Genomic DNA, 15,120 nt, shown 5'->3' with positions numbered 1-15,120 from the left:
TGCAGCAAACAGCTTACTTGACAGTATGTGTCTGTGAATACTTGACGTTTTAAGCTGCTTTGCACTAGGGAGAGCCTAATTATAGCTCACCATTGCTTTGTAAGCAGCTCTGTGCTGAACTTCTTATGTGTTCATCATGCACCTAATATTTTGCAGACTGAAGGATCAACAGAAGTTCAGAGGGCTGGTGCAGAACTGTTGTCCCACTGCATCTTGCGGCGGAATGCGTCCACTGCTGTGGTTCATAAAATCAGGTGATACATATCGATCCAAGGTTACAAGGTTCTAATATTTTGTGTAAAATTGGCTGCTTTAGGGGTCTTGGCTATGTTTTTTCAAGACATCCAGCCTCTGACAACAGGTTATCGGGTCCAGCTGTAGTGTTGTATGTAGATGTTAATGTAATTGTTTTGATAGGATGTGTTATGAATGTTGCATGTATAAAAAAGACACACAGTCCGCCTTTTTCACGACGCCCCGGCGCATGCGCTTTCCCCTAGCGGAAAAGTCGCGAAACAGCTATTCATCTCGGAGGCTTTGCTTCTGGCAATACCGGTTGTCGCGGCCCCTACCAAAATGGCAGAAGGCGCACAGGAAAATGAAAGAGGCAGATTGGCTCATCACTCTTGTCCGCTCTCAAATTTACCTCAGGGTTAGCAATTCGCAGCGTATTTTGTGTAATGTCGCATTTGCGTGCAGTAATTCAGTGTTTCAAGCTACTCTACACGTCACTACTATACTACGTCTCAAGCTTAGCAGTCAACACTATGGAAGTTACGCAGGTAGTGCAGCCATAGAAGTCTCACTGCATGCATTTGTCATTGCAGTTGTATTTCATCAGTGACACTTTCTCTGTGGAATAACTTCAATGGATTCTCGTTAAACGAAAGCTGAAGGGACCAGGAAAATATGTTCCATTTAACAGGAGTACATTTACTGAGAGATCAACAGGGTTGCAGAATTCAAGTACAAGATCAATCATATTAGAGGCAGTTGTTCCATTTCAGGAGCAATTCCGTTTTAGATATCTGTTTACTGAGAGTCTACTGTATGTCACAATCTGCAACTAAACCTTGTGCACGTTTGGTCATTTCAATTGAAATCATAATCCATGCACCTTTGTGCTGTTTGTAAGCGAAACATTATGCTTTTGTCATGAGCACTGGCGGTGTGCTGTGGCCACTGGTCGCAGAAATGTATAACTCCTCTCATTCATTGGTAAATAGGTTGAGACCTGTGTCATCTTTGACGCAAGAATTCCCTCATATATTTGTTGTCAGGGGGGCACGAGGCTTAAATGTTACATCAAATTACATGACACATACATACATACGTCTCTTCTTTTTTTGTGTATGTGGGGCCCTGTTTATAAAGTGACAATTGCAAGCAATGACAGAAGCCACTCTAACCATTGTCTTCCTTATTTCTGCAAAACTCGGTGCAGTAGATTTTTCTTAACAAAATTTTTCTTGGGTGGCATTTTCTTGGTAAGGAAAGCGGTCCTTTGCATAGCTTCTTGTGGACTGAATGCATTTGTTGCAGCTGGCATTATGTAGAAACAGTTTCAGGTTAATACAGATTGATGGCAGGGGCGTAGCCAAGGGGGGGTTGGGGGGTTCAAACCCCCCCCCCCCGAAATTTTTCAATTTTGCTTGCGTATATATACACGCACACATACAAACGCACGCACGAACATACATGAAGTATGGTTGAACCCCCCCCGAAAAAAATTTCTGGCTACGCCCCTGATTGATGGGTTAGACTTCCCAGCTTTAGAAATGATAAAGTCTTGCCATGTGCGGAGGTCAGGTCTAACAGAAAAGACTTTCTCACTTCAGAAAGCAGTGTCTTCAAAAGAAGGGACGCTCTTCACATCTTAGACCACTAATCTTTCCCTTTAGTGTGGCTTTACATTTGCCTAATCTGTTACGTTATTTGAATGTTAAGTTTTGTTTTGCATCCATTTAACCATTATTTGAAATTGTTCATTTTTAGCACAGTCATCGAGAAAGCACCACAGTCCAATTTGTTGTCATGGGTGAATTGTGTTCGGGACCTCTGCTGTGTCTTGTCTGGAAAGGCCAAAAGGCAAGTATCCTCCTAGCAGCTCGATTGTGCGCAAGCTTATACTAAACAGCTGCTTGTGCCAATAGTTACATTTTCAGATTGTACTCATTAACAAACATAGTGATAAATTTTTTTTCTCTTTTTTTTTTTTCAGCTTTCAAGCCGGAGACAATTGGCAGCAACCAAACGCTGTTTGCTGCTTTGCATGCGAAGCAGGTTAGGAGCAAACAGTTACTTTTCAGCATAAATTTACTTTTGAATACCAGTAGGTGCCTGGGCTGAACTGAACTGAGCGACATGGTAGTATATTTTACGTAGGATAATCTTTTAGTGATGGTTACACCAAATTTTTTAGCTTGAATTTTAGCTTGAAACTGTACGTCTAGGTGCAAACTGGCACATTGTGAGTGCATTCAGTACGATGAAAGCATTTGTTGTTACTTGTCTGTGTACCACTCCATTTCATGTATACTTTCTGTTATCTTTTGTGGTCGGCTACTTTGTGTTATCTGAGGTTAAAAATCTGTTTTGTATATTTTATTATAAGTTTGTATAACTTATAAACATTACAAGTGTGTTTTTCATAGATTTTCAGCTCAGTATTCATTCACCATTATCATTAGGAAACTTACTTTGTACGCCTTTGTAATGACTGGCACCACACTAGATACCTGTTTCTGTTTTGTTGTGTGGTGCTGATTTATTCTTGTACCTGCATGTACAATCTGTATGTCCACCTGCTATGGTCTTGGAAGGAGACTGGCAGTATTGAAAATAAATATAGTAAATAATAACTCCAAATTTCTTTATATATCAAATTTTTTTACAGCTTTTTGGTAACACTAACAAGTGATGGAAAGAAGTGTGATCTGTACAACCAATAGACGATGTTCAAAAGGAGATAATTGAGAGAGAGAGAGAGAATGTTTATTTCAGTGACCAGTTGTCCAAATCATCGGTAGCACTCACACTTTCAGTGAGGCAGTGATGCCAGATTGAAACTTCAGTTTAAGATGTGGTCTGAGTGCCCAGTTGTCTTGTGTGTGTGTTTAACCAGGTTGGCAACTCTACCCTGTTGAACCGCCATAACTTTTGCTCTTACTATTCATTTGTTTTGGGTGGCATTTGCTTGCTCTTAGTGTATGTGTATTCCATCCTCGTTATGTTTTATTCTTCACTCAGAAGAGTTGTCACTAATTGCTACTGCGAGTGACAGCACGTGCATGAGCGATTGCGTCATCAAGCTGTGCACCTCCCGTCACAGTTCTGTTAGAGAAGGTGAGTCTCACACGTAGCTTTCACAGACAGCTCACACCTTTGATTTTTATAATACGAAACATAATAAGCTAAGGGCACGCATTTCATCTCTACTCATGCAGCCATGGTTTCCAACCTGCCCAGCATCCTTTGCCACCTTCAATTGGATGATTCTCTAATTGCAAGTCTACTGGACCTTTTGGAAGATGCTGACTATGTTGTCAGGATGAAGTTTGGGTATGCACTACTACTACGCTAATCACCCACTGCTGTGTTAATTAATCATGGATATTACTTTGGCATTGCCGCGTGTCTGTTCTTTAGTTTATGGAATTGCATCAGAAGATGACAAGTGTGGGGACATAACAAACAAATTAAACGGATGTAAAGTAGAGTGTAATGGTTTTGTTTCTGCATTGTGCAGGGATCCTCAAATGTTCTATTCGGCTTCAGTCACATACAGTTTTAAGGCTGTACTGACAGAAAGCTCCCAAGAAAGAGATGACTGTCAACTCTATTCACTTTACAGCCAGTACAACACTGTGTAGTGTATACTAGTACACATAGCACATTTGAAATACAGGCTTCATGGCCATGCTCAGAAAATACTCTGCTTTTTCTGAAATCCCCCATCTCAAAACTTTTCATCCATCCTGTACATCTTGTACATGCAGAATCTTGACTAGCACATCGCCGAATATCTTCTGGGCGAGGTTGTGGGTTCAGGTCCCTTTGACAGAAAGGGTGCTTTTTTGTCCGCTTTAATTCATTTTCAATGTATGTCATAATTACCACACCACAGTTTAAAAAATTTAAATGAACAACTACTGTTCCCCATGCTTTTCTTGGCCCTTTTCATTATTGTAAAGCTAGCTTTCCTGCTATGCTGTTTGCCCAACTAATGACGGTTAATCACTTACTGCAAACAGCATGCTCAAATGCAGTTTGCGCTATGATGCGGAAAGTGTAGACTCTGCTCTCTTGACATAAACACGCATAATAGACAAGCCCCAGCACGTGCAACTAGGACCTCATCTCCACTTGTAGCACGACAGGTGCCACCATTAGCTGGGCGAATATATAGCGCAGGGAAATGCACTTGCAGATTATGAAAAGGGTCTGTTGTCAATTGATTTCATTTGGTTGTGTCTCACAAAGAAACGGGCCCCTTGGACAATTCCCCTTCTTTCATTTGTGGGTGAGGTTGTAATATTGGCAGTTTAGTTTTAGCAATTGGTACTTATTCAGCAAGCTGTTATGCATTGTTATATATTTACCTCTTTTTTTCAAGGACCATCCTCCCACACTTGAGACCTTCTGATTCCATTGATCTTATTTAGTGAAGGCCTTAAACAAAGAATACAAAGGCAGGTTGTGGTGTCTTTTAGGAATCGGCCTCTTAAAGTGCTGATGTCGAGAAGCGACTCCAGTGTCCGCAGCAACATCGTGTCACGGTTGAAGCAGACTCTGAACAGTGCCTGGCAGTCGGAGAATGCTCGCCTGCAGTACACGTTGCTCACGGCAGTTGGCTGCGTGGGACAGGATGCCAGGGACGAAGACTCACAGGCATTCGCTTTGCTATGCCTGCTGGAGCACATACTCTGCCGCACAGCAGGCGTTGCTGATATTGCACGTGAGCAGGTGAGGACTTACTCAGTTGCTCAATCAGCAATTCCGTTCTAAGATACCAGTGTAAAGCTCAGCGCCTTTGTAATGGTGTTCCCAATGGTGTTCCCAAGCAGAGTCAGTATAGTGCAAAAAATAGGACAAGCCAGCAAGCAGACACATGGACATATGAAGATAACAAATTTAAATTGAGATTAGGAGCTAAGATCTGTCTTGGCACGTATTTGTACTTGTATCTCACTGTGAATTTATTCATTTAGATATAACAGGGCTGTAAGTACTATCCTTTTTTTTTTCTGTCGTGTAGATTCTTCATGCTTGGAATGTCAGCCTCATGAACATTACATATGAGTCTGTTGCATCATATTGTTGAATCTTGGAATAATTACATGATCATAGATCCTTCTTTGTAATGAAAAGCTGCAGCTATCATCAAACACGCCAGGCTACAGTGGTAGTGGAGTCAGTTATTGAACATATACTATAATTATCCTACCTATAATTATCCTAGTCCCGGGTAGCTGAATTATGAACACTTCTTGTTCTGTGGGTCTCTCTATTAGGCAAGTGTGTAAGTGGCAGAGGCTGTAAAGCACACTAAATATGCAGGAGTACCGTACTCTCTATAAGCCCGTTTTATTGTTTGGAAGGCTACAAAATGCCCTGGGTAGCTTAGAATTTAGTTGGGAGCCATTCCTGTCAGAATGTCATTGCCATGAGTCTCTCACTGCAGCTTGTGGAGCTTGCGGAGAATTTGGGTTCCTCCACGAGCATCTTGTTAAAGAAATTTCGACCACAAGTGGGAAAGGTGAGTGAAATATTTTTTTTTTTCCATTAACTGGTACGCAATGGAAGTAATGATTCTTGCTGTTTGCCTTGGGGGTGATGGCAAAATTGTAAACATTTGTATCTGCTGGCGTGTGTGTCTTGCCCTTTGTGTACAATACTTATTGTTATTTCTTTGTTTCAGTTTCTATTTGATAGCATGATCAAGGCAAGTCAGGAGCGTGGTTTCTCCGTGAACACATTCCTCAGCAACCTGATTGGAATATTTGGCTCCACTGATGTTCGGAACTTTCTTATTGTAAGCTGTACACTGGTATTGTCATTTATCTATCTAACTTAACTCACGAGTAACTGTTTAATGCTTTGAGCTGCAAACTAGTGTGTAAAGTCAGGTGTAAGGATTAGGAACCATTTTTCTGTGCACTTTTCAAATCATTTTAAGGGCTCTTTCACACTTAACTCACTGAATGTCAGATCAGTGGCATGGTGCTGCCAGAAAGGAAAGTTATTTTAAGTTTGTGGCATTAACGACTATTTATTATCATTTCTAGTGCTTGTGACCATTCGTTTCACTGAAACTTGTTGTATAAGTGGTGGAATAGGTTTACCACATTCCAGTTAATGTCCCTGTAAGTGTTGCTGGGCCTTTTGTAAAACCTAGTAGTCAGCTCTGCGACAGAACAGAAATACTATTTTCCATGGCTGGCATGATGAATTAATTGAGGCTAAAAAAAGGTGTATAATATTAGCTGTTTGTAGTTAAAGGCAAAACATGTGAGGTTATCATATCCATCTGCTGTGCAGAACCTTCCACCACTGCACCTACCGTAAAAACCGGAATATAGGTCGGACCGGAATATAGGTCGACCCCCCAAACTTTGAATCTCCAAAAAAAAATTTTTTTTAATCGCAAAGTATCGCGGCGCACCCTTACCTTGATAAATACGCGACACAACCAGCTGCACTGTGGTGACATTTCTTTTTATTTGGACACTGATGTGTGGTTAAACGCCAGAAGGCCACAAAGTGCTGTCACTCAGACTCGTCCGAACTTGAGTCGGACGACACCTGCTTGTCACTAGTAACGTCCCAGAGTGCATCGTCCTCCGTTCCATCCAATGCGTTGCTGATGCAGCATTTGCGAAAAGACTTGCGCACCATCTCTTCCGGGAGAGATTTCCATGCTGACAACACCCAGCCACAAACGGTCGCGAGAGGTGGACGTCGTAGGCGGCCAGCGGGGGTCTTGGGATTGTCGCCCAGTATCCACTCATTGTAGAGCTCGCGCACGCGATCTTTAAAGGGTTTGTTGAGCATTACGTCCTGGCTGGAGGATTGATGTTAGTCCCCCAGGGATCACGACAAGATCCGTCTTGCCATCGGACAGGGCTCCCTTTACATCGGCCGTGATGTGGCCTCGAAATGAGTCAAGGACCAACATGCTCGGTCGCTGAAAAAGCGCATCGGGTCACTGATTCCACACGAGCCGGATCCATTCGAGCGTGAGGTACTCATTCATGAACCCTTCTTCGTTCGCTCTCACAATCACATCCCGAGGAAAGTCTTCTTTCGGTAGCCCTTTTCTCTTGAAAATGATATAAAGCTTCTTTCCATCAGCTGTGCATGCGAGCATCACTGTAAATCGTGAATGCTCGTTGCCCGTTGTCAAGAGCTTCACTTGCTTTGATCCTTTAGCGGTCACAGTCGTGTTCGAGGGCATATCAAACCAGATCAGAGCTTCGTCAGCGTTGCCCATGTGTCTCATCATGTAGCATCGCTGTCGACGAAGCGCTGATACTCGACCAGCTTGTGATCGAAATCTTCGGGCAGCTTTTGGCACACCGAAGTACGCCGCCACAGCGCAAAGCCCTTCCGCTTCATAAATCGGCGCACCCACGATGGCGAGCCCTTGAATTGCGCCCTCGTGAGCCCAGAGTCGCACGCTATCTCGAGAGCTTTCATGCGGATGCACTCCGCTGTCACGGGTAGCGACCTTGCACACAGCTCCCGGACGAACTCGGCGAGTAGCATTTCCAGTTCGGGGTGCACTGCAGTCCATCCACGAAACGAAGTTTTTCTTTGGTTGCTGCAGGATGTGATGCGCTACTTTTGGCTCCTCCAGTATCGGACGCTTTTCTCCAATGCACCGAATTCCCGTTGTGCCGCCAGGTTGCCGTGCGCTTCGGCATACTCGATAACTTTTTTCTTAAAGCCTATCGTAAACTGCCATCAGCTACCACTCCTTTCTTAAGGAAACAGAAAAATAAAAACAGCGGATAACCAAAGCAGCCACACTTGACAGAAGAAAAAGCAAAATGGCGTTGCCCAACGGTGCCGCCAGCCCGCCGCTGCTGATGCTCACGATGGCAATGGAGGCTTCTGACTTCAGCTGCCCATTGTTGCGAGACTTCCACATTTTTTTCTGCCCATGACCGGTATATAAGACGAAGGTCGACTTTTCATCACGTTTTTTTTGAAAAAAATTCGACCTATATTCCGGTTTTTATGGTAGTATATACTAAGAGTACTAGTGAACCTGCTGATAGACTCCATGTTCTAGAAAAATAATGAAATAATGAAATGAAAAAGAAGCTGGTGCCACGTTTGTAGACTGGAATGTATGTGTCGCGTGTTGCGAGCTCTGCAGGCTGTAGGTGTTTATATGTGCGAGTTTATCAGTCTGGTGTTTTCAGTTCCCAGCAAAGCTTTTATTTCTCGCAGAGTTCACTCCTTCATGTATTAGTGCAATAGCACATGTTATGCAAAGTAGTAGCAAGCGGCCTCTTGGAGCTGTTGACCAATAGCTGGTGTGATGCTACGAGATTTGTTATGAAATGGTTTGCATTCGGGTAGAGGAGTAAACTTCTGTGTGTTTATCACGAAGAACATCACCTGCAGCACTGGATTAATTGTGGAGCGGCATTGAACATTTCTGGCGCTCTTTACAGAGCATGCTTCGGTTCCTATTGCCCCCGCTGGTTCTCCAAGCCGAGCCCACATGTTCTCGCCTGTTGAAGGGATTTGCCAAGGAGATTAAGTCGGTTCGTAGAGACCTGCTGATGACCAACTTCAAGCACATTTTTCCTTACCTCATCTGCCACGCTTCGGGCAATCAACTGGCCACTGCCCTGTCATTTGTTGAGGTATGACTTACTTAATGCACCCTGCTCGCCCCCGTGTCATTCCATTATGTGACAATTGAAAATTGTGAGAACCGAAAAAAAAAGCAGCAGGACAGGTGAAATGCAGCTGATGGTTTATTCTAAGATCCTGCAAGCCTAAAAGTAATTACAGGTTTAAGAATTGCGTACCTTAGACGAGGCAAGAAAGTAGGCACAATAATTAACTGTATGCTTCACTGCGTCTAGTGAATTTTTTCACTGTTATAATTTATTATACTTCACTGTATTATGCAGCTATGCTGCAGTGATGCTTACTAGAGAAAATTTATCATATTGCATCGCAAACAAGACCTATGTTGTGCAAGCTGTTCATATTCTGAGACATGCACATTGCTTATTTTCTTCACTATTTCTGTGAAATTTCTGTGATATCCATTGCTTTCTTTGGCAGAATCTTACAAAACAGTAGGCATGTGCGAAGATTCGAACGAATATTACAGTATTCGAATTCGCTTCAACACGAATTTAAATTATTTAAAATTTCGTAGTATTCGAAATGAACGAGTAGGCATATTAGACCACATATAACCCCCCTGTAAAGGTGGTTTCACTGCAGCTAGGTGTGCTATGCCATGAAAACATCTATTCAGGAAAAATCCGCAATGCCGCGAAGCCTCTTTTCAAGGTTAAATGAACATACTACCCTCACATCAATTAATCATTTTTTAAGTTTAAAAGCTTGTTATACATGCTTATATGCTCTAAGTATAGTAAATTTTTAAAAGTAACATATTCCATCGGTTATCGCCTGCATCCTACTGAAATTCAAATTCTGCTAGTATTCAAAGTTGCTTCTACTTCATTTCAAACCAAAAAGAATGACATTGCACATGCCCTGTTCTAATTTTAAAAAAAAATATTGTACAGGTCAGTTGGGTCATGAGAAATGTGCTCATTTTTCTTTATAATATGTGATTGTTGTGTTGTATATCGTATATAAAGCGTGTGTTGTAAGAATCTATATTCTATGTATGTGTGCGTGTGTGTGTCAGAGAAAGTGTGCTTCGTCCTAATTACCTGTAATTAGGAACCTGCTACGGTGGATACTGTACACCGTGACGGTACACCGTGACATTTTTGGCGTCCGCGACAGGACGAAGCAGTTCTCTGCCGCACAGACACATAGCAAAGGCAATGGACACGCGGACATTAGTAGAACTTGGAGAACGAGTAGGCTTGTCGGGGGCAGAGTTGAAAGAGTGGATGGCAGAGGAGGAAAAGCGTCAGCGTGATGAAAGGGCGTTTGAGCGTGAAGCTGCGAAGGAACGCGATCTGCTTGCCGTTGAGCGTGAGAAAATAGCTGCCGAACGGGCGTCCGCGGAACGAGCGCGAGCCGAAGCAGAAGAACGCAGCCTTCAGCTACGTATAAGGCTCGCGGAGTTAGACGCGGCACGAGAGGACCGAACGCAGCGGGGAGAACCGAATGAAGGCATACAAGCGGTTCGTTCGCAGACCATAAATCCGCGCAAATTTCTCCCGCAGTTTGAGGATGCCCGAGACGACTTAGACGCATACCTCAAGAGGTTCGAGTGCGTTGCGACCAGTCAAAGCTGGGACAAATCGCAATGGGCGATCGCGTTGAGTATGTGCCTGACTGGAGAAGCTTTGAAGGTGTATGGTAGACTGCCTCCTGAGGACTGTCTAGATTACAGCAAGGTAAAGATAGCTCTTCTAAGGCGTTTCCGTTTCACGGCCGAAGGTTATCGTGAGCGTTTCCGAGCATCGAAACCAGAGAACGGAGAGTCGGCTACCCAGTTCGCGTCTAGAATTAAAGGGTACTTCGATAGGTGGATTGAGCTCTCGGAGACTCCCATTGCATATGAGGGTCTGGTTGAGTTGGTCGTTAAGGAGCAGTTTTTATCTAATTGCAACAGGAAGTTAGTTACTTTCCTCCGCGAGAGAGAATGTTGCACATTGAACGCTACCGCAGAAGCAGCCGATATGTTTATGGATGCTCAGCAGCAGAAGAATTTGTTATTCTTTAAGGAAGATTCGGAGGGAAGCAACACTCACAACCGAAAACCTGTCCGAGATGGAGAAACTACCATCACAAAGTGCTTCTTATGTGGCACACCGGGGCACACGGCTCCAAACTGCCGTGCCAAGACGAAAGCGCCATTTTGCGCGAAATGTCGTCGACAGGGGCATGAGGCGAAACAGTGCACAAATAAAGGGTCCCGACGGGACGAGGCATCTTGTCTTCTCGAAAGCTCTCATCGTGCGTCCGAAGATACGGCGCAATTAGGGCATCCCCAGCCTGGGTCTAGTGAAAGGACGACCGAAGAAGAGAATCAAAACACTTCTCTTGGTGACATCATAAGCGCGATACATGACCAATACAAAGGAACTCCTCGTTCTAGCAACATGCCTGTGACAAAGGGTTTGTTAAATGGGCACCAGGTCTCAGTTTTGCGTGATACAGGCAGCAATACGGTTGTAGTGCGCCGCAGCCTGGTGCCTCGAGAATCCCTTACCGGCGAACATCGGGTTGTGATACTAGTTGATGGGTCTACTCACGTTCTTCCAGAGGCCCGGATCACTTTGTCGTCACCTCATTTTACAGGAGAGACATTGGCGAGGTGTATGGAATCGCCTATTTATGATGTGATCCTAGGGAACATTTCAGGAGCTCGCGAACCGAGCGACCCCGACCACACATGGGTATGTTCTCAAAGCAAGACAACACGTGGCGTACTTCAAGTAAATGGTTCGACCTCGGGTGACTTACAGGCATGGGACGTTCTCGCAGTTGCCAAAGTCCCAAAGGCTACGAATATGCCAAAAGCTAACTTTGAGAAGGAGATCGTGACCAAAGATGTTCTTAAGAGAGCAAAAAGAGAGGATGCTAGTTTGAAAAATTGCTTCCAGGCGATGAACCGAGAATTTAGCCGTAAAGGCAGAAAATGGAAGTTTTATCTATCGAAGGAACTTTTGTACAGACGTTACGAGTTATCAAGTGGCAAAGAATTCCAACAAGTAGTTGTTCCCGCTGCTTTTCGACAGCAGATTTTGGAGACGGCACATGAAAGTGCCTTAGCTGGACACCAAGGGATCAAACGGACCACAGATAGAATTCTAGAAGCATTCTATTGGCCCGGAATCCAAGCGGATATTAATACATTTGTAACCTCGTGCGATAAGTGCCAGCGAACTGTGCCTAAAGGCAAGGTGGGAAAAGGTGGATTGGGCAAGATGCCTGTTATTGATACGCCCTTTGAAAGGGTAGCAATTGACATCATCGGCCCCTTGTCACCCCCATCTTCGACTGGAAAGCGCTACATCCTGACAGTCGTAGACTTTGCCACGCGGTATCCGGACGCAGTCGCACTTGAAAAGATTGATTCAGTGTCTGTTGTGGAGGGACTAATCCAGATTTTTTCACGAGTTGGTTTCCCACGCGAGATACTGTGTGACCGAGGTTCGTATTTCACATCAAGCCTAATGAGAGAGGTCAACGATCTGTTGTCTATTAAACAACTGCGAACTATCCCGTATTACCCGATGAGTAATGGGTTGGGTGAACGGTTCACCGGAACTCTGAAGCTAATGTTAAGAAAGATGTGCCAGGAAAAGCCAAAGTCTTGGGAAAGTTATTTGGCTCCCCTACTTTTTGCTTACCGGGAAGTCCCGCAAGCCAGCCTAGGATTCTCTCCCTTCGAGTTACTCTACGGCCGGCACGTAGGAGGCCCTCTCACTGTGCTGAAGGAACTGTGGACCGAGGATAACCTCGACGGGGAGGTTAAAACTACCTATGAGTATATCCTCGAGTTAAGGGAAAAGCTGGAAGGGACGGCAAGACTTGCTCATGAAAAACTCAAGGTGGCACAGGCGTATCAAAAGAAACAATATGACTTGCGCACTTCACGTCGACAGCTAAAGGTGGGAGACAAGGCACTCATCTTGCTGCCGACAAGTCACAACAAGCTGTTCCTACATTGGAAAGGCCCTTTCCGTGTTCTTGCAAACCACAATGACGTCGACTATCTCTTGGACCTTGGGCACAAGAAACAATTGTTCCATATAAATATGCTCAAGGTATATAGAGACTGTGAACCAACATCCCAGACAAATGTGGTAGCCAACTTCCTGGCAATGGAAGATTCAGGCTTTCCAAGTGAAATCCCCACACTTGGGGTGAAGCATGACGACAATGTCTGTGTGCCACTGTGTAAGGACTTGACCAGTACACAACAGCACCAGGTGAACGAAGTCCTGAGAGACTACAAGGACGTTTATACGGCGTACAGACGCATCAGACACCGCTCTGGGGGCTGTCTTAATGCGGGAACATGAGGGTAACCTTCACCCTATCTCATATGCCAGTAAACGATTACTTCCAAAGGAAACCAAGTGCGCCGCTATCGAGCGAGAATGTCTAGCTCTGGTGTGGGCAATTCGAAGGTTTTCCCTGTATTTATACGGTCGGCGGTTCACAGTACAGACGGACCACCAACCATTAAAATATTTAGCTAAGGCTAAATTAGAGAATTCACACATACTACGTTAGTACTGCAGGGTACACATACTACGTTAGTACTGGGCGTTAGTACTGCAGGAGTTCGATTTTAGGGTTGCGCACATGAAGGGAGTCGAAAATTTGGGAGCAGACTTTCTATGTCGAGTGTGATGAGTACATTACAGCATTTTACGGCCCTTGGTTGTTTACGGTGGTAAGGCATTCATGCTACAAAGAAACTAAGTTTAGAGTAAAATATCATTGCTAGCACAAGATGTTCTGCATTTGTTTACCTGATCGTAGTGCCCACTGTTGTATACTTAGGTTCTGTAGGCTATATTGGGTGTCATTTGCGTGCATAAGTGCTATTCATGCTGCTACTCAACACCATCTTGTTGTTATGCATGCTTTTCATTTTTTTTCTTTTCTGGTGTTTTTTTTTTCCGAAAAAAAAACTTGAACTCTGGGGTAGTGTGATGTGGTGCGTGTAGGTACGTGAAAAAAAAATGATGGACGACAGCAACGAAATAAGAAGAAAGCTGCTGTGACACCGGAGCATAAACCACGGGAAGAAAACGAAGAAGAGGAGCGACGCGAGAAACTCTCGTGGCGCGAGGATTGGAGAAAAGAAATAGAAGAAAAAGAAGGGGCGCGTGAAAAAAGGAGAGGAACGGGGACAGAACGGCGGAAGAAGCAGCCATGGGAAGAAGAAATCCTGGCTCCTGCCGATGGTTTGAGTCCTCAAGCTTATTGCCGTAAACGGTTGGCGCAGCGTCTTGGGCAGCCGAACAGTGCACCTAGACGTCAATGATCCGGCGGAGTACCAACGGAACTCGTTCGCAACGCACCGCCTGGCCATCTGACTCCGCGTGGAACCTCTAGCACCGAGCCGACGACTTCAGTGCGTCGCTTCTGGGACGCTCTGGTTTCCCCAGCGAGGTGCTAACGGTGATGTGCGCACATCGACTTTTCTCTATTCTTTGTGCTAACTTGGAGGTGTTAGATAAGATCCCTGTATCTATTGTGTATGACGCGAGTGTTGTGTTGTATATCGTATATAAAGCGTGTGTTGTAAGAATCTATATTCTATGTATGTGTGCGTGTGTGTGTCAGAGAAAGTGTGCTTCGTCCTAATTACCTGTAATTAGGAACCTGCTACGGTGGATACTGTACACCGTGACGGTACACCGTGACAGTGATATATGCTATTTGAACTATTTGATTAGAATTTTTTTGACCAAATCACTATTCGCTTCTAACCTCAAATTTACTATTTGTACATCCCTACAACACAGTGTCATATTGAATGTGGCAATGTACATTTTTTTTACACACGTGTGGTACAGTGCTATACTTTTGTTTAGAACTTCCAAGGAGATGTAAAAACTGTTTAATACAGACTGCTAATACAGACTGCCTAAGTCCAGTATATCATCATTCCAATGATACATACAACACTAAAGCGCTCGAAGCATACAAAGTAGGCACAGTGTTCACCATGTGCCTTTTCTTTTCTTTCACATTCTGATATATTTTCCTGGTACCATTTCACCTTCTAGGCAGAGACAGGCCTCCGTATTGGCAACGTGCTTCGATTTGACTTCCAGCGCATCTTGAATGAGCTTCTCTTCCACCTCGGCAGCCACTATGAACAGGTGCACGATGGCCTGTTGGTGCTGGCCAGGGAAGATGGTTTTCGTCCCATCCGTTCCAGCAAGGATTTGGTAAGGGCCACAGAGAGTGCGC

The 15,120-nt window shown here is 44.3% G+C and overlaps 1 protein-coding gene across 1 annotated transcript in view; it reads left to right on the top strand.

Moving 5' to 3' along the window:
- The window catches only part of LOC119387427 (serine/threonine-protein kinase ATR), a 90,267-nt gene that overhangs the window by 18,214 nt on the left and 56,933 nt on the right, over nucleotides 1-15,120 (top strand). Inside the window, exons 15-24 of the mRNA XM_037654820.2 lie at nucleotides 157-254; nucleotides 1,996-2,088; nucleotides 2,222-2,283; nucleotides 3,250-3,345; nucleotides 3,447-3,561; nucleotides 4,713-4,965; nucleotides 5,684-5,758; nucleotides 5,921-6,034; nucleotides 8,685-8,879; nucleotides 14,934-15,098. Coding sequence (XP_037510748.1) covers nucleotides 157-254; nucleotides 1,996-2,088; nucleotides 2,222-2,283; nucleotides 3,250-3,345; nucleotides 3,447-3,561; nucleotides 4,713-4,965; nucleotides 5,684-5,758; nucleotides 5,921-6,034; nucleotides 8,685-8,879; nucleotides 14,934-15,098 — 1,266 coding nt within the window. The remainder of the gene's footprint in view (nucleotides 1-156; nucleotides 255-1,995; nucleotides 2,089-2,221; nucleotides 2,284-3,249; nucleotides 3,346-3,446; nucleotides 3,562-4,712; nucleotides 4,966-5,683; nucleotides 5,759-5,920; nucleotides 6,035-8,684; nucleotides 8,880-14,933; nucleotides 15,099-15,120) is intronic.

The sequence above is a fragment of the Rhipicephalus sanguineus genome, chromosome 3, assembly GCF_013339695.2.
Source record: "Rhipicephalus sanguineus isolate Rsan-2018 chromosome 3, BIME_Rsan_1.4, whole genome shotgun sequence".
In the NCBI taxonomy this organism is placed as follows: Eukaryota; Metazoa; Arthropoda; class Arachnida; order Ixodida; family Ixodidae; genus Rhipicephalus; species Rhipicephalus sanguineus.
This window is presented reverse-complemented; position numbering and strand designations above follow the sequence as displayed.